At 60.6% G+C, this 18,808-nt stretch overlaps 3 protein-coding genes across 3 annotated transcripts; 2 read left to right on the top strand and 1 right to left on the bottom strand.

Annotated features, from left to right (window-relative positions):
• Positions 1 to 7,668: 7,668 nt before the first annotated feature.
• ARMC12 (armadillo repeat containing 12) lies at positions 7,669 to 11,241 on the top strand. The gene is made up of 7 exons (XM_032203024.1): positions 7,669 to 7,828; positions 7,980 to 8,116; positions 8,260 to 8,394; positions 8,484 to 8,657; positions 8,738 to 8,809; positions 8,921 to 9,182; positions 11,099 to 11,241. Exons 1-7 carry the CDS (start codon positions 7,669 to 7,671, stop codon positions 11,239 to 11,241), a joined length of 1,083 nt encoding a protein of 360 aa, XP_032058915.1.
• On the bottom strand, positions 9,601 to 10,595 carry CLPS (colipase). The gene is made up of 3 exons (XM_032202986.1): positions 10,500 to 10,595; positions 9,836 to 9,958; positions 9,601 to 9,732 (listed from the first exon to the last, which is right to left on the bottom strand). Exons 1-3 carry the CDS (start codon positions 10,593 to 10,595, stop codon positions 9,601 to 9,603), a joined length of 351 nt encoding a protein of 116 aa, XP_032058877.1.
• A 1,489-nt stretch (positions 11,242 to 12,730) lies between the features above and the next one.
• On the top strand, positions 12,731 to 16,435 carry LHFPL5 (LHFPL tetraspan subfamily member 5). Its single transcript, XM_032203210.1, has 4 exons — positions 12,731 to 13,199; positions 15,268 to 15,504; positions 15,824 to 15,854; positions 16,118 to 16,435. Exons 1-3 carry the CDS (start codon positions 12,788 to 12,790, stop codon positions 15,838 to 15,840), a joined length of 666 nt encoding a protein of 221 aa, XP_032059101.1. The 5' UTR covers positions 12,731 to 12,787; the 3' UTR covers positions 15,841 to 15,854; positions 16,118 to 16,435.
• The last annotated feature ends 2,373 nt before the right edge of the window (positions 16,436 to 18,808 follow it).

Here is an 18,808-nt window from a genome sequence, read left to right as displayed (position 1 = left end):
ATAATAAATAATCAGAAATAACACCCGCCAGGAGCTGGTGCTGGGGGGCGTTGTTCTGGGGGGATGTGCCGGCTGTGGGGACAGGCAGAAATGTTCCCATTCGCGGTAACCCTGATAAGATTTTTCCTACAAGCTGCCTCAAAATACCCCTTTTTTTAGGGAAAAATGAAGCGCATTGGAAACGTGGAGCCCAGCGCCACTTTGGCCTGGTCAGGAAATTGCAGTGCCTGGACCAGGAAGTGCAAAAAAAAATGGACCTTGGGGGGATTTTAGCCCTGGGCAGACTGAAAACAGGGGTTTAATGACCGGGGGGGTGGTTATAATGTGTGGGATTTTATTGGGATTGTGCTCGACCCGGTGCCCCCATTCCCAACCTGCTCCTTACGTCTTGACCCCATAAAATCCCCCATGGGCTGTGGCACCAAGGTGCTCCCACAGGGCTGGCCCCTGATGCTGAACTAGGCTTTGCCAGCTGTAATTTAGATAAAACCGGCCCTAAATAGCAACACGGAGTAAAAACGAAAGCCCACCTTCAAAAAAAAGTGGCAGATTTGGTTCATTTAGGAGGGCTTTTCCTCGCCTAACGTGACCCCGGTGGGTCCAGCACTCCCAGCACTGCCCGAGGCACTGCCCCAGCGCCTGGATCCGGGCTCTGGCCTCAAATATTTCCTGCCCGGCCTCTGACAGCTTTCAATTCCTCTTCACCGGATCAATATTTGGGGTCCCAGCTCCCCAGCTGCATATTGAGGGCAGAGGCCGAGGCCCTGTAGGATTGCACCAGGCCGGCAGTGGTGCCGGGGCTGCGGCCTGCTTCACACCACGGGAACGATGAATGTGTTTGCAGAGACAAAAATAAGAAAATATATGGGAAGAAAGCACAGGAGGGTTGTTTTTAATAAGTCTTTGCAGTGGCTGTGACACCAGCACCGCTACGGAGCCGCAGCCCCGTCCTCGCCCACCCCGATGTCGATGTCGCAGCCCCGCTCGCGAGGAAATTTGCTTTGAGGCGTGAAAGGAGCGGGGGCTGACGTCGGCTTTGGGAAGCCAGGAAATTCACCGTTCCAGCTCCGGCCTCGCTTCACCCGCCCGTGCCTGGGTGTTGCAGCACAGGCGTTGTGCAAGACCCCACGCTGAGCTCCGACCCCGCTGTGCTCCGGAGCCGCGGGGCCGCGGAGCTGAGCCGGGTTTTTTCTCCGGTTGCCACCCGTGGAGCCACCGTGGGAGCCCTGGAGACCCCCGAGACCACCCGGTGGGGCTGGAGGTGACAGAGGGAAGGGGAAAAGATGGGAGAGGGGCCACAGTGGGGCTTCCCCCGGGGGGGATGAGGAGCCTGAGGTGCTTGGGTGAATGACGGGAATGAGGCCACAGTGCAGCGCGGCACCGTGTATGCTCTGCAGCAAGGGGAAAAATAAATCACCTGATTTGGGGGTTTAACCCAGAAATCCGTGCCAAATGCACCAAATGCAGCGCTGGGGGCTGGGTGCATGACCCCCACCCCGGTGCCCTGTCCCTCCTGTCCTGTCCCAGGAGGAAATGTGCTCCTCGGGAGTGAAATGCCATAAATAATCCCCGAAGGCGCTGCTGAGGCTGCCAGGGGCACTGCTTGTTCCCCTCGCCATCCAGCTGGCCACACGCGTCCTGCCTGAGGCCGGAGCCCGCACTGCTGTCACTGGTCCCCGAGGGACAGGGACCGGAGGAGACTTCACCTCTGGCCGAAATTTGGGGGGGGGGGGCAGAGCCCCGACCCCCACCCCGAGGCCGACAGCCATCCTGGTGGTGGGCCCCGGGCACCTCACGCGATGTCGGGGAGGAGGCTGCAACAACGGGGTGGGGGGGGGAAAAAAAATAAAAGTAAAATAAAATAGGAGATATTTTTATTCATCTGTGTCTTCTAAAAATAACCGGCGCTGATCTGCCTCGCGAGCGGGGAGGAGCGGCGTCCCCGCTGCTGGCTGCGGACCCGCAAGCCGCAGCAGTGAAATCTCCCGAGCGTGTTGGAGATCAAAGCACTTCGCATTTCTCCGGCTTCCTCCCGCTCCCCGGCTTCCATCGATCCCCCCCCGGGGATCCCCTCCCCGTATGGTCCCCGCTCACCGGCGGGACCGAATCCATCCCAGCCTCCGCTGCTCGGATTTCAGCCCCGAGCCTGATTTTGGGGAGCAAAGCGGCTTTTTGTCCCCCACCCTCCACGGCACCCCTCAGGGTGTGCCCCGGTTTTGGCCCCAGATGCGGGGGGGTAATGGGGAGGTGGCGGTGGCGGCGCGGGAGCCGGGTGTTTACGGAGGCGCAGGCGGCGTTGCACAACAGGCAGCACGGGTACACCGCGTCCCCGCTGCCGGAGGTGCAGCTGCGCCCGCGGCGGGGACGGGAGGGTGCTGGGGACGTGGGGACCGGGGGGGACGTGGGGACGGGGGGGGGACGTGGGGACACGGGGATATGGGGACACGGGGATGTGGGGACACGGAGACAGGGGGATATGGGGACGCAGGGATGTGGGGACATGGGGATGTGGGGACTGGGGGGGAAATGGGGAAATGAGGACGTGGGGATGTGGGGACATGGGGAGTTGGGGACACAGGGGACACGGGGACAGGGGGATATGGGGACACGGGGATGTGCGGGACTGGGGGGGGACGTGGGGACGCAGGGATATGGGGATATGGGGACGTAGGGACACAGGGATGTGGGGATACAGGGATATGGGGACATGGGGAAGTGGGGACACAGGGACATGGGGACATGGAAATATGGGGACTTGGGGATGTGAGGACACAGAAATATGGGGACGCAGGGACATGGGGACACAGGAACATGGGGACACAGGGGAAGCAGCAGGGCCAGCACACCCGCTCAGTGCAGAGCTGCCTGACCGCAGGGGATGCAGAGCTGTTTTCTGCAGGAAATCCCCCCAAATTCTTCCTACCGGCGAGGTGGCCGGATGCGTTCATGGCCAGATCCGGCCCTGCGAGCCTCCTCGCCTCGCTCTGACCCCGGTTCCTGCAGCAAAACGTTGCTGCTGAGCGGGGACGAGGCACCCGCGGCACCCACACACGTGGGGACCCAGCACCCTTGCTTGTGCCCCTGCGCCACCGCAGGCCGGATCCTGCCCTGCCACCTCCGACACCACCAGCCCTGGGCCTCTCCACGTGCGTTTCAAACCCCAAAATTTCCAGGTTGGGATCCGAACGTGCATCGCCTCCAGCCGGGGCTGGATCGATGTCCCCAGCCCCAAGGCCGGCGGCGTTTCCTTCCAGCAGCAGCTCCCACCGGGACGGCTTTTCCCCAGCTGCAGGACGCGCATTTTGCCCCGGGTTCTCCCTCCTCCAGGGGAAAAAAAATTAAAAACCCATATTATCATTAAACATGACGCGAGTGTTAACGCATTGAGAGAGGGGGGAAGGGTCTGAGGCTCCCTCCTGCACCCGGCGTGGGGGGAAACCGCCGGAGATAACGCCCCGAGCGCCGGGTGCAGGATGCAGCGGGGCCGGAGCGGGGAGTATAAATAACGTCCGGCCCCGTAGTGCTGGCTGGGGGCCACTGGTAGCACAAAGTACATTCCGGCCGGGACGTAACGAACTGTACCAGCCTCTGCAGGGCTGCCGGGGCCCCCTGGCCTCGTCCCGCAGCGAGGAGTTGGGTGGCGGGGGGCTTAAAGGGTGCACAACCCCTTGGGGATGCGCCGCGGGGTGGGGACGCATCGCCGGACCCCCTGATGTGCCCGAGTGGTTATAGGGCCACCTCGGTTATGTTGGGGTTGAATCCCACCCCCCAAAAAAAAAAAAAAAAAAAAAAAAAAACCCACAAAAAACACATCCCTGCCCTGCAGCTCATGGCTTGGGGAGGGTGCTCGGAGGGGGTCTCCTTAGAGAAGCCGGACCCTGACCCCGCAGCGTGCGGCACCTCGCGGGCGAGGCGGGCGGGCGGGCGGCGTGCCAGGCGCCCGGCGTGGGGACGCGATGTACCGGGCGCGGGAGAGCAGGGAACAGCCTGAGTCAGCAGCCGGGGAAGTGGGTGTGCGAGGGAAACCGCTCCGCGGGGCTGCGGCCAGCCCTGGCTCCTGCCCGGGGTTGGGGGGGAGGGGGTCCCTGGGGGGGTTCCCTTGGGGGTAAGGGGGGAGCTGCCTGCTGCCTAGAAGGGGTTGCAGGGAGGGATTCCCCTCCCCGGTGCTGGAAAGGCCCCGTAAAGGGGATGGGTCCCTGCTCAGGTCGCCATGGATGGTGTTGCCCCCTCCCCAGGTGGCATCGCCCCCGGTGTCACCCCAAGCATCACCCCCATTTCAGCAGCCCCCCCCATTTTGTCCCCCCAGTCTCCCCCCTTTCAGCTCACCCCCAGCCTCGTACCCCACTGCAGCAGCCCCCAGTTTTGTCCCCCACCAGTGTCCCCCCCCCAGCATAAGCCACCAGCATCCCCTTCAGCATCACCCCAAGCACAGCCCCCCGTGCGCCCCCCCTGCACACCACCCCCTGGCACCTCACCCAGCCCCCAGCATTGCCCCCAACCCCACAGAATTTGGGGGAATTTTTCCTTTTTTTGCCCTTTCCAAGCAGCAGCGAGTTGTGCCCTGCTCGGGGGTGGGGGGGCTCGGGGCCAGACGTGGCACTGCTGGGCACCGCTCGGCCCCGCGGGGTGGTTTTGGGGTGCCCCCATCCCTCCATCCCCTGGGATGTTCCCAACATGCAGCAGCCCTAAAGGAGGGGACAGGAGGGGGGGGGGGACACCCAGGCAGGGCCAGCACCCGTCCCTCTTCCAACTCTTGGGGGGGGAACCTAAGAGCAGAAAACCCCGCGAGCGACATTGTTCCCCCTGCCACATGCGAAGGCAAAAACAGGAGAGGCCGGGAAAAAAAAAAATAAAAAAATCTTCAACAATTGGTTTTGGCAAGAAGAGGAAAACCAGAGAGAGCTTTTCATGAATTTTTCTTTTTTCTTTTTTTTTTTTTTTTGCTAGAAAGGTTGTTTTTCCTCCAGTGAAAGTCCAAAACGCCGCCACCGTGGTGCCAGTGCCAGCCCCGAGCCCTCTCCCCGGGGCTGTGCAAACCCCCCCGGGACTGAAGCAAACCCCAAAAAGGGGCCGGGGCCTTGGGGGGTTGCCCCATGGGTGCAGGATCAGCCCCCGCAACCCCCGCTCGGGTGCTGTGGGTGCGTGGAGGCGGAATTGGGCAGCGGCCCAAGGATTTGGGGCTTCCCCGCATCCGGAGGTGGGGAAAAATCAGGCCCGGCCCCAAAACCCTCCTGGGGCAACCCCGGGGTGCACCCATGACCCCCCCCTCGCACCCTTCATGGAGCCCCCGAGTCCTTTGGGACCCTCAAACCCCGATGCCACGGGGGCTGATCCCATCCCGCTGCCGTCCCCGTGCTCGTTCTGCTCCCGCAGCAGGATCGGGCCCCTGCCCAAGGCTGGGAATGGGGGGGGGGGCACCCACCTGGGTGCTAAAATCCTGCTGGGGGGGGGGGTCCTCTGCAGGGACCGGGGGTCTGGGGGGGTTAATGCCACCCAGGAAGGATCCCGGGGGGATCCTTGCGGGGGGATTTTGGCGAGGGAAGGCTTCAGGGGGGTGTCCTGAGCCCCGTGGGGAGCCCCTGAGGGGGGGTTGGGGGGGGTGGAAAGGGAGCCTCGAGGAAATATTGCTCATAATAATAATAAAAGTAACAGCAATGGTGGTAATAATAGCAGGAGTAATAATAATAAGTGTAGTGGTAATAATAGTAATGATTATAGTAATAGTGATCGTGATGGTAAGAATAGTAAGGGTAAGAAGAATAATAGGAATAATAATAATAATGAAAAAAAAAAAAAACAAAAAAACAGCCTTTTTGCAAGAAAAAGGGTTAAAGCGGCGCGGCGAAGACGAGGTGAAGGCCATGGGGCCGGCAGGAAAGGGGGGGGGAGCGAGGGAGGAGGGAGGTTGGGGAGCGGGAGCGAGGCTGTGCAAGAGCGAGCAGAACATCCTGTACCCTCCTGTCAAAAACAGCCCCGGCGGGGGGGGGCACGGGGGGGGGACACGGGAACATCGCCGGGTGTCCCCCCCCCGGTTCCCCCTCGATTGGCTTTAAGGGGGCGCGGGGTGGTTTTGGGGTGTGTGGGGGGGAGCGGGGTCACCCCGCTGTGAGCATCCCGCTGCGGGGCAAAGTGGGGTGCGTGGGGTTGTTTTTTTTTTTTTTGGGGGGGGGATTTATGGGTTTGCCCCCGTTTGCATCGCATTGCCGTGCAAAGTAGTGAGTGTTGGAGGTGGGGGCATCCCTCAATCCCCCCCAGGTCAATATTTTTTTTTTTTGGGGGGTGGGGGGTGCCGCCGCGTCCCCCCCCAGCTCCGAACGGAGCTGGGGGGGGACGCGGCGGCACCCCCCACCCCCCAAAAAAAAAAAAAAAAAATTGCATTTTTGGGGGGATGGAAGCACCATCTGCCAGCACTCGGCTGCTCTGTGCATGCCCCCCCCCAAAAAAAAAAAGCTCGGGGTGCCCCCCCCGGGGCTTGCAGCACCCCACAGGCACCGGGGCCCCTTCCTGTGTTTGTTAACGCCGTGACTCAGGCGGCCGCGGGGAGCTGCCAACATCGAGCCGCTGCTCACCCATAAATAGGATGAGGGTTTGAGGTTTTCATTTTTTTGGGGGGTGCTGCCACCCTTCCCTAACCCCCCCCCCATCCCTCAACTCTCCCCACCTCGCCAGTATTTCCCTGCCAGGGCCAGGAAGATGTTTCCACCCCCAAAAAAAACTCCGTCGTATACAGGGCACGGCCCAGGCTGTGCCCCCTCCCAGTGGTCCCCCCCCAATCTGGTAAAGGGTGACCCCAAAAGAGGGGCTCAGGGGGCACCACAGGGCCCCTAAGGCTGAGCATCCCCCCTCCCCATGGGGCTGGGGGGGTCCGCAGGGCTCTGGGGGGTGCTCGGGGAGGTGGGGGCTGCCCTCTGCTGGTCCTGCCTGCGCTGGCCGCATCCTGCCCATGCCAAGGGTGCAGAGCCCCTGGCGGCGCTCCCAGTATGCCCAGTATGCCCAGTAAGCGCCCTAGGGGGGGCAGCACCTCCCTGCTGGCACCTTGGGGTGCTGAGCCCCGAGCAGGTGGGAGGGCTGGGGATATGTGCCACGTCCCACGGCCCTGCCATATGGCACATGTCCCCTGCCCCATGTCCCCTCCCCATGTCCTGTGTCCCTTGTCCCCTTCCCTGTGTCCCTTGTCCCCTTCCCTGCGTCCCATTTCCCCTTCCATGCGTCCCTTGCCCCCTGCCATTTGTCCCATGCCTCCTGCCCCATATTCCACGTTCCCTTCCCTATGTCCCTTGTCCCTCACCATGTGTCCCCTGTCCCCTTCCATGCGTCCCACATCCCCAGCCCCACGCTCCTCATCCCCAACCCCATGTCCCAGTGGGTGCCCAGGCACAGTGCCACCCCCCACACCGGGCTCAGAGGGGCAGGACCCCCCCATGGGACGCGGGTGCTCCCCTGGGCTCACCCCACCCCACGTCCCCAGCTCAGTGGCTTCGTGTCCCCGGGCGGTGTGACAAAGTGACAGCACGGGGAGGGGTCTCCAGGATTCAGGGGGTATCGGGGACCCACGTGCGCCCCATCCCGGTGCTGCCCCTGACCTCACAAGGCTCCACACCGTGGGGACGGTTCTGCTTCCAGAAGCCGCCCCGGTCCCGTGGGGCTCCGGGGGCTGTGGCGCTGGGGATGGCGGCGTGCTGGGGGACATGGACGGGGCGCCACGTCCTGAGCGTGGCCACGGGCGCCGGAGCCATCTACCTCCTCTACAAAACCGTGGCGGACGGGCTGAGCGGCGCACCCGACAGCACCGAGTGCTACCGGCTGGAAAGCCCGGACCACCGGGAGGGTGGGTGGGAGAGGACCACCGGGGTCCCTCCTCTGCCACCTCCCTGCCTCAGTTTCCCCTCCTGCGGGACGTGAACCCCAAGCGAAATTTGGGTTCCCCATGGGAACCACGTGCCGCCCCGGTGTGACCGTGGTTCCCTGCTTGCTCGCAGGGCTGCCCGTGGAGGAGGTTCTGAACAGGAAAGTCTGCGAGGAGCTGCTGGAAATGCTGAGAGTGCAGCAGGAAGGCCGGTCCCGCAGCGCCATCCTGCGCAGCATCGCCCGCTGCATCTACCTGATGGACACGGAGGTGAAGGGGACACAGTGGGGACAGCACGAGGGCACCCCGCTGCGCTCCGGGGTGCTGCGGTTCCCATCCCCATCCCATCCCTATCACCACCCCATCCCCATCCCATCTCTATCCCATCCCATCCCGGTCTGGTCTCCCTCCAGAAGCCCACCTGCAGCCCGGAGCACGTCGAGCTGGTGGCCTCCTGCCTGGACGACCACAACCGGGACACCAAGATCCAGGCGCTGAACACCCTCAGGGCTTTTGTCACCCGGCCCCTGTTCACTGACAAAGTCCGGGTCAGTGCTTCCCCCCTCACACCCCCTGTTGCCCCCACCGTGGCCGGGTGTGCACGGCTCCCTGATCGCCCCCCGCCCCATCCCTGTAGGATTATTACCCCAAAATCCTGGATATGGTCAGCTGCTCCCGGGACATGGGGGTGCATCTGGCGGCGCTGCAGCTGCTCAACGCGCTGCCCGTGCCCCCCAACATCGAGCCTCTGCTGCGCCGCACGGTGCCGAACCTGCTGGGCTTCCTGCAGCTGGACAACTACAACATCCAGGTACGCTGCCCCCCGTGCCCGGCGGGGACCCCCCCAGCACCGTGCCCACCCTCCCAGCCTCATCCCCGGTGTTTCTGCAGCTGCAGGTCCTCAGGCTGCTCGTCACGCTGTCCCGCAAGGAAGAAATCCTGCCCGACATCCTCAACTGCCAGGTACGGCCCCCGGCCCTGCGCCCGGTGGGATTTGCAGGGGATTTGCATCCTCGTTTCCACCCTGGGGCTGCCCCCAGCCTGGCCGCTGTCTCCCAGCATTTCCTCAACCAGGTTCGGCCCGAAATCCTGAGCATCTTGAACAACTCGCAGCCGGAGACGCTGCTCTCGGAGATGCTGCTGCTGCTGGAGGTGCTGCACGAGGGCTGCTCGCAGCCCCGCCGCCCGAGCAAGAGCCCCAAGAGCGACAGCTGCTCCCTCTACGAGGTCCTTTTCGGCGAGAACTCCAACCTGGCCAACCGCCTCATGGTCATGTTCGTCCACCCCGACCTGACAGTGCAGGTCCAGGCGTGCAAACTCGTCATGAAGCTGCAGTTTCACAGGCTGGATGGGGAGGTCGCCGCTGCCCTGAGCAGGCACAGAGCGGGCAGCGCCGCCTTGAATCACATCTTGTCCTCCGTCAAATCCGCTTCCTAGGGGACGTTCACAGCCGCCGCGCTCGCAGAAGCAAATAAAACCCAGCACAGCTCCCTCCCTGCCGTCCCCTGCACCCTTTTTCTGAATGCTCCCAGCTTATCATTCGGCCGCAGCGCTGATCAATACCCCTTTTCACACGCCAAACACAAAGCCGTCTCCCCGCGGCTTTCCCAGGACCTTCTGGCCCTGCTGCCCCTGCCCTGTGCCAGGACACACGGAGTGAAAACGCCGGCTTGCGACAGCAGAAATGCTCTTTACTAGAACCCCCCGACCGCACCAGGCTTGTTCTGGGGGTGCCGGGGGGGGGCTCACGTCCTTCACCGCGCCGTGTCGTTCTTGTCCCTGCAGATGCCGAAGTCGCTGTTGGTGATGGAGCCCACGATGCTCCTGTCGGCGTCGCAGGTCAAGCCGCTCTCACAGGGACACTTGTAGTAGACCCCATAGAGGCTCTGCGGGGACGGGGGCACGGTAGAGGGACCATCCCGGCCCCCCCACCTTGGGGGGGTGACCCACGGGGACGGGTTGGGGACACCGCGTTGCTCAGGCACCTACCTTCGGGGAGCAATCCTGGAGCTCGGCCGCCTTCGGCATGCACCGGGCCAGGCTCAGCCCGCTGTTGCGCTGGCAGCAGCCGCTCTTGCACTGGGCACTCTGCAGGCACAGCTCCCCGGTGTCCTGCAGCGGCGAGGGGAGGTGTGAGCCCCACGTTTGGCTCAGATCCCCCCCCCCGAACCACAGCCGCGGAACCAGGGGGTTGGGGCAGGTGTTGGAATTGCTCTGCCCTTTGGCTGGGGCTGGGGCAGACCCAGCAGCATTTACTCATTCTGGCCCAAAATACGGCCCGCCGAGGTGCTGTTTTCTGCCCAGCTCATGGGGTTAGGGCTGAGATGCTGCAGGGAAGTCTTTCTCCCCCCATATACCCTGCAAGGCCCCCCAGGGAGAGTCCTCGCCGGCACCAAGAGCCTCACGCCTGTCGGCTTACAGGCTTCCCTGCCCCTCTGCAGCAGGAGAGACCCCTCACAGCCCTGCAAAACCCAGCACACCGTCCCGTCTGCCTCAGTTTCCCCAGCTGCAAGTGAGTTTTGCTCTCAGGGGTGCAGCCATCACCTCGGGGCACCCCCACGGCCACCGCCAGAGACCAAAACATCGCGGCCACCTCCGCGCCCCAAGCGCCACGCTCCCTGGCTGCAGCGAGGACAGGGTTTCCTCCTCTTACCAAATTAAAGATGAGCCCTCGCTCAAGCGACGCGGCCAGGGCTGGGGCCAGGAGCGTCAGGGAGAGGAGGAGGCCGATTTGCAGCGTGCTTGCCATGGTGGGCTCGCTCGGGGCTCTGCTGCGGGTGGCCGGGCACTTTATAGCCGGCACCTCCGCCAGCTGACGCAGCCTCTCCTATCACGGCCAACCTTCCCCAGGCTGCCGTGGAGGAACGGCGATGCCCTCGCTGCCCGGGGTGCAGTGCCAGCGCGGGTGGCGGCACGGCACAGAGCTGGGGATGATGTGTCCCGTCCCCAGGTGCCCTTCCTGCAGGGGTGATGCCTCCCTGCCATACGGCAGCGCCTTTGGCCAAAGCAGGTGTGGAATAACAGCGCTGGGATTGCCACGGTGGGACCAATCCTCCCTGCAATCCTTCGCCCTGAGCCCTGGGGAGCTGGGATGAGCCACTGTCTCCTAACTGCCCTGCTCGCATGGGGCTTCAAGGGCAAACCGAGCCCCGATGGAACAGCAGGAACTCCAGGAAAACACCAAATCCCAAGCCCAGCTGCTCCATCGACCCAACATTACCAGCACAGCCACCAAGAAACCCACTTAAGGAAACCCAAAGTGTGGCAGGAGCGAGCCCACCCCCTGCCAGCCTCGCTCGGGGCCTCAGAACCCACCGAGGTCCCCCCAGCACCCCCTGGATGTTTGTTCTTGGTGTTTCAGCGGGCGGGGCATTTGGCTAATGAGAGGAAAATAGCTCTGGGAATGGCACAGCTTTTAGCACCCACGTCAACCCGGCTGCTCTGGGCAATGATTAACGCCCGGGCAGCCCTGACCTTCGGCAGCCACGGGGGGGAGGCTCAGGCTGGCCCTGGCTGCAGGGCAGCACCACGGTGGCAGCTGGCAAAAGGCCCCGAGGTGCCCACAGGTGCCCTGGGGGGTCCTGGCACCTCGTCCCCTCCCTGCCTGCACCCCACCAGCCCTGCTGGCTTGGGGCTGGGACCCACAGGACCCTGTGTGTGCTCCAGTGGGGAAAGGACTGAGGTGATGCTGGGGAGGGCGGAGGGGAGCAGCCTTCGGCACACAGCTGGGGTGCACAGAACAGCCCAGGACACATCCTGGGACACAACAAGGGGTGCACAGCACGTCCCAGGGGCATCTCAGCACGTGTCCTGGGGTGCGTCACACATCCCAGTGTACTCAGCAAGGACCTGGGGCATACAGCAGGGGGATGAAGCACGTCCCCGGGCACAGAGCATGTCCTGAGGTGCATCCCCAGGCACAGAGCACATCCCAGGGGGGACCCTGAGAGCATCCTGGGGTGCACAGTGGGGTGCAGAGCACATCCTGGGGCATGGGGTACACACTGGGCTGCACATGAGGGCACTGGGCACATCCAGGGGTGCTTGCTGAGGCACATGGTGGAGGTACAGGTGGTGTCCCAGGGGTGCATCCACAGTGCACATGAGTGGGCACAGGGTGCATCCCAGGGACACTTCTTGGGTTATAGGGGCTGGGGGGTGCATCCCAGGCATATAGGGCACATGCTGGGGAGCCACAGGGCACATGTAGGGGGCATGAAGTACATCCCAGGGTCGCATCCTGGGGACACGGGGCACATCCAGGGAGCACACAGTGGGGACACGGGGCATATCCCAGAGGCACAGGCTGGAAGGGGCACGGTTTGGGCACAGGGTGCATCCGAGGGGAATGGGACAAATCCCAAGGACACCGGGGCACGACTGGGGGCACATCCAAGGGGCGCGGGGCACATCCCAGGGGCACCAGGGTTCACGGGACGGGCACGGGGTACATCCCAGGGGCGCATCCCGGGGCCGTGGAGCACATCCCGGGGGCGCATCCCTGGGGCACCGGGGCACATCCCAGGGGCGCATCCGAAGGGCACATCCCGGGGCCGTGGAGCGCATCCTAGGGGCGCATCCTTGGAGCGCATCCCTAGGACACCAGGGCGCATCCCGGGGGCTCATCCCAGGAGCCCCGGGGCACATCCGAGAGGCACCGGAGCGCATCCTTGGGGCACACCCCGGGGGCGCATCCCTGCCTCCTTCCCTCCCCATCCCTGCTCGCTGCCTGGGGTCTCGCCGCCGCCTCCCGGGGCGGTCCCGGGGAGGGGGAACGGAGGCGGGGGGGGGGGGGGCGCGCCGGCGCAGCCCGAGCCTCCCCGCGGCGCCGCCGCCGCTCTCGGCCGGGGCGGAGCGGGGCAGGGCCGGGAGGGGACCCCGGGAGGAGACCCCGGGGGCGGCGGGGGCCGCTGGGGGCCCGGCGGGGTCCCCGCTCCGGCCATGCCCAAGCTGCTGCCGGCGCAGGAGGCGGCGCGGATCTACCACACCAACTACGTGCGGAACGCCAGGGCCATGGGCGTGCTGTGGGCCCTCTTCACCCTCTGCTTCGCCATCCTGATGGTGGTGACCTTCATCCAGCCCTACTGGATCGGCGACAGCATCGACACGCCCCAGGCCGGCTACTTCGGCCTCTTCTCCTACTGCATCGGCAACGCGCTCACCAGCGAGCTCATCTGCAAGGGCAGCCCCCTGGATTTCGGCACCATCCCCTCCAGCGCCTTCAAGACGGCGATGTTCTTCGTGGGCATCTCCACCTTCCTCATCATCGGCTCCATCCTCTGCTTCAGCCTCTTCTTCTTCTGCAACGCGGCCACCGTCTACAAAGTCTGCGCCTGGATGCAGCTGGCAGCAGGTGAGCAGGGCCAGGGGGTAACGGGCAGGGCTGCGAGGGGTCCATGGGGAGCTGCTGATCCCCCTCGACTGTGTCATGGTGGGGCTGGCCAGGAAAGGGACAGCAGCACAACCTCTGTGCCCGCTCCGCTCCCTTGGACGGGTTAGAGGAGGAATTTGCAGTGGGTAAAGCAGCCACTGTGCAGCTGAGACCTGATGGACTCATTGCATGTGGGCGCTGATCCTGCTGCAAAACCTCGTGGGATGAGGAACACAGCCCCTGGTGGCCCCAAATCACAGTGGGATTGGTGCTTCAGAGCATCCCTTGGGGAGCGGGGCTCCATGCTCCGAGCATTAGGGATGCAGCAGGGAGATGGAGAGGGCACTGCTGGGTCCTTTTGTGCCTCCCCTGTCCCCTGCAGAAGCTGCCCTGAGCATGGGGCAGATGTAAGGTGTAGGGACTGAACACAGGCTCAGTGCCACCACCCCCCTTTCCCACTTTTCTCATCCTCACACTCCTCCACCCCACCTTGCAGCCCCCTCCAGCCCCAGACACCTGAGATGTCGGTAACCCGGCCTGATCCAGCGCCGCTGAAACCCAACCCCGACCTGTGCAGCTCCTGAATCATTGATGCAGGGACCAGCCGCTGTCCTCATGCTCCCCAGGTGTCCCATGGGAGGGCAGGTGGCAGCAGCGTGAGGTTGCTCCAGTTCCCAGCTCAAGAAACAAGCTCAAGCGAAGATTTAGATAAGAGGCTTGGGGCAGCTCAGCCTCCCAGGGAGAGCAGGGAAAGGCTTTGCTGCTGTATTTGGGGCTTTTACCTACATTTTTGTGCTGGATGGGGAGAAAAGCACAAGTGCAGGCAGCTCCAGCCACGTGGATATGCCCAAATCTTCCCTGCTAGTGACCCCCCAACCTCTGCTTCAGGCTCCTCGAGGCAGAGGCTCTGAAACCTACTCCTTAGGGTTTCAACAGCATCTTCTGTGCAATCCCAACCCCATCCCTCATGGATGGAAAGGGGGAAGATTGCTGCAAGGTTTTGGCTCTACCAGATCCAGCAAACCGAGGGGTTCATTCCCTGCAGAGGGTGTGCAGGGGTACAGCCAAGGGGCTCTGCGTCCCCCCAGCGCTGCTGCTCTTCCTTTTGCTCTTCCACAGTGCCGAGGGCTCCAAATCACAGCTTTCCCCCTGCACCAGGGGATGCAGAGGCTGCTGTGTTAGAAGAGGGAGCAGGAGCTGAGCAGATCCCACCTTCAGGTTTGCTACGTGCCAGGGTTTGTCTTCCCAGGAGAAGCAGTTTCCTTCCAGCCTCCCCCGTCCTTGTGCCCTTCCTCACCATTACCTACAGCAAGGAGTGATTAAGCACACGAGAGGCTGCCTGCTTCTAGATGAGGAAAAATGCTCCGTGCTGACCTAGGAAGCTGCCCGCTGTCCTTGCTGCTCTCCTTCCCCTAAGCTAGGGGAATAAAAACCCTTAGGAGAGCACAAGGCAAGCACCCGGAAAGGATTTTCAGGTTGACCACTGCCAGAAAACCCATGGATAGGGGGCAGGAGGTGGCCCTTGGGCAGCTGGTGGCAGGACTCCCACAGCAAAGCTGCGAACACTGCAGGCAAGTGGCCACATTGGTCACCGAGGTCAGGCAGGGAGGGCTCCCAGCATGGGCAGCTCTCAGCTCTGGCTGGAACCAGCACAGCTGAGCAAGCAGAATTCACCCGCACACAAAGCTGCTGCTGCTGACAGCGGCTCCGGCTTGGCAAACCCAAATCCAGCCGTGCACAGAGCAACGAAATTCTCCACCTTGCACAAACTCGGTTGGTTCGTGCAAAACCAAAGTGGTTTTGCTTGAAGGAGGCCTTATTTTGGGGCAACAAGGCCAGTGCTGGAAGAAGCAACAGCGGTGTAGGAAGGCAGCGCCGTGCCCACGCTGCACCATCCCCAGCTCGGATGGAGCACAGTCCTGGGGAATATTTAAGCCTTGCCAACTGGTTTTAGCACTTTCCCTGTAATATTTGTGGTCGTGGCCGTGCTATTCCCTGTAACCTCCCCGCCTGCACGTGCAGTACCTGCGACGTCTCCCCCTCCTTGCAGCTACGGGGCTGATGATCGGCTGCCTGATTTACCCCGACGGCTGGGACTCGAGCGAGGTGAGGCGCATGTGCGGGGACAAAACGGACAAATACACGCTGGGCGCCTGCACCGTGCGCTGGGCGTACATCCTCTGCATCATCGGCATCCTCGACGCGCTCATCCTCTCCTTCCTGGCCTTCGTGCTGGGCAACCGGCAGGACAACCTCCTCCCGTCGGATTTTAAAGTGGAGAGCAAAGGTAAAAGGCAGCCCGGGCTGAGCACGCGTCCCAAAGGATGGGGGTTATTTGGGGGGTTGCTTCCTGGGGTGACCAGGACAGAGGCAGCACAGGGCAGCAGGGGTGGGAGCAGGACTTCACTGAGCCCCCCACCCTGCAAACGCCAGGCAGACGTACCTGGGTTGAGTCTAGAGCAAAGAAACCCCATGGGCTCTTCGTTTTTTTTTGAGCTTTTTGGAAAACAACCCCAAAAAACAAACCCCCAGAGCACCTGCACCAGTATTATTACCACATCCCATTAACACCGCATTAACACTGCAATTACCTTTTTGTTTTACAGAGGAGGGCAACGACTGACAGCCAACCACCATGTAAGTGATGCCCACGGGGATTTCTCACATTTCCTGCACGTGCAACACTGCTGGGCTTTGAGAATCGATGAAGGACTGGCAACGATAGCTCCTGGTGCTATACCGAGGGGTTTTCTTTGTGGTTAAATGAGGAATTGGCTTTGTTTTGCCTCCCAGAACTAGGAAAACATCACGCCATGCCACGTGGCAAAGAGCTTAAAATCGGGTGTTTTGCTATGGTTTAATGGTGGCAACAGCTGACCTTTTCTTTCCTTTCTTCCCAGGGACTCCTAGAACTGCTCTCATCAGCTTCAAGAGATGTAAGCCCTTTGAAAATGACTTCTTCAGGAGCTCTACATCTGCCCCCATAATTTTTTGGGTTTTCTACAGTTGTTCTTTTCACACGAGGGTCCGCTGTCAGCTCACAGCTCTCACAGGGTTTGATGGGAAGAGCCCTGTTGGACATGGGGTTTTTTTTGAGGCCATCAGCAGAGCCAGGGAAAGAGAGGGAGGAACAGGGAGACGATTTGCTGCTCCTTGGGGTTTGTACACCACCTTCTTTCAAGGAAATGACTTCTGAATAAAAAAGGTAGCGTTTTGGATTTTGTGCTGGTCTCCTTGAGACAGGGAAAAGCCTTGACTGTGTCACACATTTTCCCTGCGACCTTTTGTTTGGAAATACTGAGACAGCCAATTCCTTGCAGAGCCCCAGATCAGCTTCTCACGCCACCTTTAGACCCCAGCAGGGAAAAGCACAGCACCACGCACACCCAATTAATCCCATTTAGCCCTAATTCCACATCCCATCCAGCAGCCCCCACCCCGCAGCCTTCGCCTGCCCAGGGCAGCACGCCCTCCCACCCGGCCTCAGGACCTCTCACTCACCCGGTCGGGAGGCAGGACCGACCAACCTGGGGAACATTTTTCAGTCCTGCTTGCTGGAATTTGCTGGTTCCTGCAGCAGAGGAGTCAGTTTGGTTCTCACAGCTGCCTTCCAGCGTTACACCTCCCCCTAAGGAAGTGGTTGGGAAGGTTTTGTTAAGAGACCTTGCTAGGGAAGAGAGCAGAGATGACACCGTGTGTGGCAGAATTCAAACCAGCAGCTTTTAGCACGGCAGAACTGCAGCAGTTACCCTGCTATTGGCTTCTTCCCCCTTTAAAAATGGGTTACAATTCAATCAAAGATATTTACCAACACCATCAAACAGTTTCGCCCCAGAGAATCCAAACCCAGTGCTAACTAGCAAAGAAAATCGAACCCAAGGGCCACAAGCTGAGGAAAAACAGACCTACAGAGGGAACATGAGGAGTAGGGCTTAGTTATTAAATAATCTGTTTATTGTATGGCTTTCACAAAGAAAAAAGACAAAGCACCCAAGTAGAAAGAATAAAAATGTATTTTCCTTCAGGTTTTAGACTGACACAGCAAGTACAAATCCTTTAGTGTGAGCACTTTACGGCAATTTGGAAAATTAACAAACCCCAGGTGAACGAGCACACGGTACAAGACTGAATCCCGACAGCTGCTTCTGCAGGTCTTCAACTCACGAGCTGGCTCCTGCCTTGGCTCCCACGGTAAAAAAAAAACAAACATCCTCCTCCGGACAGGGGTGGCAGGGGGAAGGGAAGGACGGGAAGGGGCTCTCCAAGTGTGCAAACCCCTTTTAGGAAGAGTTCTTTGAGCAGCCAGCCTGCAGTACACGAGACGGGGTGACCTTTCAAGACAACAGAAATCGTTTGCCCTGCCAATGTAACTTCACAGTACGTGGACAGTGGGGATTTTGGAATCCAGTCCTGTCTGCAGTCCTCCTGTAACAGAGATTGAAGTGACACGCAGCTGGAAAAACTCCAGGTGAAAAGGGAAAAAAAAAAAAAAAAAAAAAAACAGTCAGATTGGCAGTCCCAAACTCATTTGGTACGTTACCTTCCTTTAATTCTAGATTATATGCATAGAGAACCTGACCTACCCCTACAAGAACATGCAGCATGATTTGCGTTAATTAGCCCAGCCAGGCACCGGGCTAGAGGAACTCTGTAAGTGGATTAAACGACTCCATGGTTTATGAATAAATTCTCATTAACCTGAATTTCCAACACACACACACACACACACACACAGTGACGTTAACAGTGGTCTTGGCAGCTTTGGCAATGGAAGCGTCTCGGATAGCATCTGCGTGGCCTCCGGCACGGCAGCTTCTGTGCTCTGAGAGCTGCCACGAATCCAAAGGCCGGTTTGGTCCAGGGTAAAGATGTGCCTCTGAAGTCTCAACACTGCCAAATGTTGCTCGAGAGTAGGATACGCTGCGTCTGGAACAGGATGGGCAAGGCTCAAAGAAGCCATCGTAGAACTATCAAACGCCACCGTGATTTAACTTTAAAAATTAACCCACTCAATTATTACATCCAGCCTCCTCTGAGAAGGTGACAGAGAAACCCCACAGGGCATCTTTAGTTGGGGGAACTCTAGAAACAGCTAATCCAGTATTGATGTGGAATTCTCTTCCACCTCTCCTTGTGCTGATGCCCCAGAAAATAAAAGGCAATCCCATCCTGGGAAGTTATTTCTGAAGGTTATTTCTGAAGGCGAGCACCTGAAGCAAATTAAAGGAAACCTTTACTTTCAAGCATTGAGTTCTTAAGCCAACAGCTATAGCGTGGCTGGGATACAGATGCTGCTGCCCTTTCTTGGAAAAAAAGCGAATGGTCAAAAATTGAGAGAGAATACACTGCATCAGTGAGAGCCAATCTGTCAATGGTACAGCAACCACGTCAAGCAAGGCAAAAAAAAGTGCCAGAAAGGGATAAAAACCAAAAAATTTACAGCTCACTAAAACGTTAGAAGTTGCCTGCAACAAGGCTACCTCTCTGCAGCCAGAGGGTGCACCCATCATGATGCTGAGGGTTGTGCGTTCGGTCAGTTCCAGCTTCTGCTCATTTTCCTTGTCACCTTTTAGTCACAGGCTCAGGCGTTA

Source organism: Aythya fuligula, chromosome 25 (genome assembly GCF_009819795.1).
Source record: "Aythya fuligula isolate bAytFul2 chromosome 25, bAytFul2.pri, whole genome shotgun sequence".
Lineage (NCBI taxonomy): Eukaryota > Metazoa > Chordata > Aves > Anseriformes > Anatidae > Aythya > Aythya fuligula.
Note: the sequence above shows the minus strand (reverse complement) of the source record. Positions and strands in the feature narration are given on the sequence as shown.

What these genes read in the sequence shown, in the direction of transcription:
- ARMC12 (XM_032203024.1), top strand. Translation starts at nt 7,669, where the DNA reads ATGGCGGCGTGCTGGGGGACATGGACGGGGCGCCACGTCCTGAGCGTG. An exon ending in CCGACATCCTCAACTGCCAG is followed by an intron (nt 8,810 to 8,920) that starts GTACGGCCCCCG and finishes TTCCTCAACCAG; the next exon opens with GTTCGGCCCGAAATCCTGAG. An exon ending in ACTCGTCATGAAGCTGCAGT is followed by an intron (nt 9,183 to 11,098) that starts TTCACAGGCTGG and finishes CCACTTAAGGAA; the next exon opens with ACCCAAAGTGTGGCAGGAGC.
- CLPS (XM_032202986.1), bottom strand. Translation starts at nt 10,595, where the DNA reads ATGGCAAGCACGCTGCAAATCGGCCTCCTCCTCTCCCTGACGCTCCTG. An exon ending in GAGGGCTCATCTTTAATTTG is followed by an intron (nt 9,959 to 10,499) that starts GTAAGAGGAGGA and finishes TCGCCGCTGCAG; the next exon opens with GACACCGGGGAGCTGTGCCT. An exon ending in TCCAGGATTGCTCCCCGAAG is followed by an intron (nt 9,733 to 9,835) that starts GTAGGTGCCTGA and finishes CCGTCCCCGCAG; the next exon opens with AGCCTCTATGGGGTCTACTA.
- LHFPL5 (XM_032203210.1), top strand. Translation starts at nt 12,788, where the DNA reads ATGCCCAAGCTGCTGCCGGCGCAGGAGGCGGCGCGGATCTACCACACC. An exon ending in CTGGATGCAGCTGGCAGCAG is followed by an intron (nt 13,200 to 15,267) that starts GTGAGCAGGGCC and finishes CCCTCCTTGCAG; the next exon opens with CTACGGGGCTGATGATCGGC.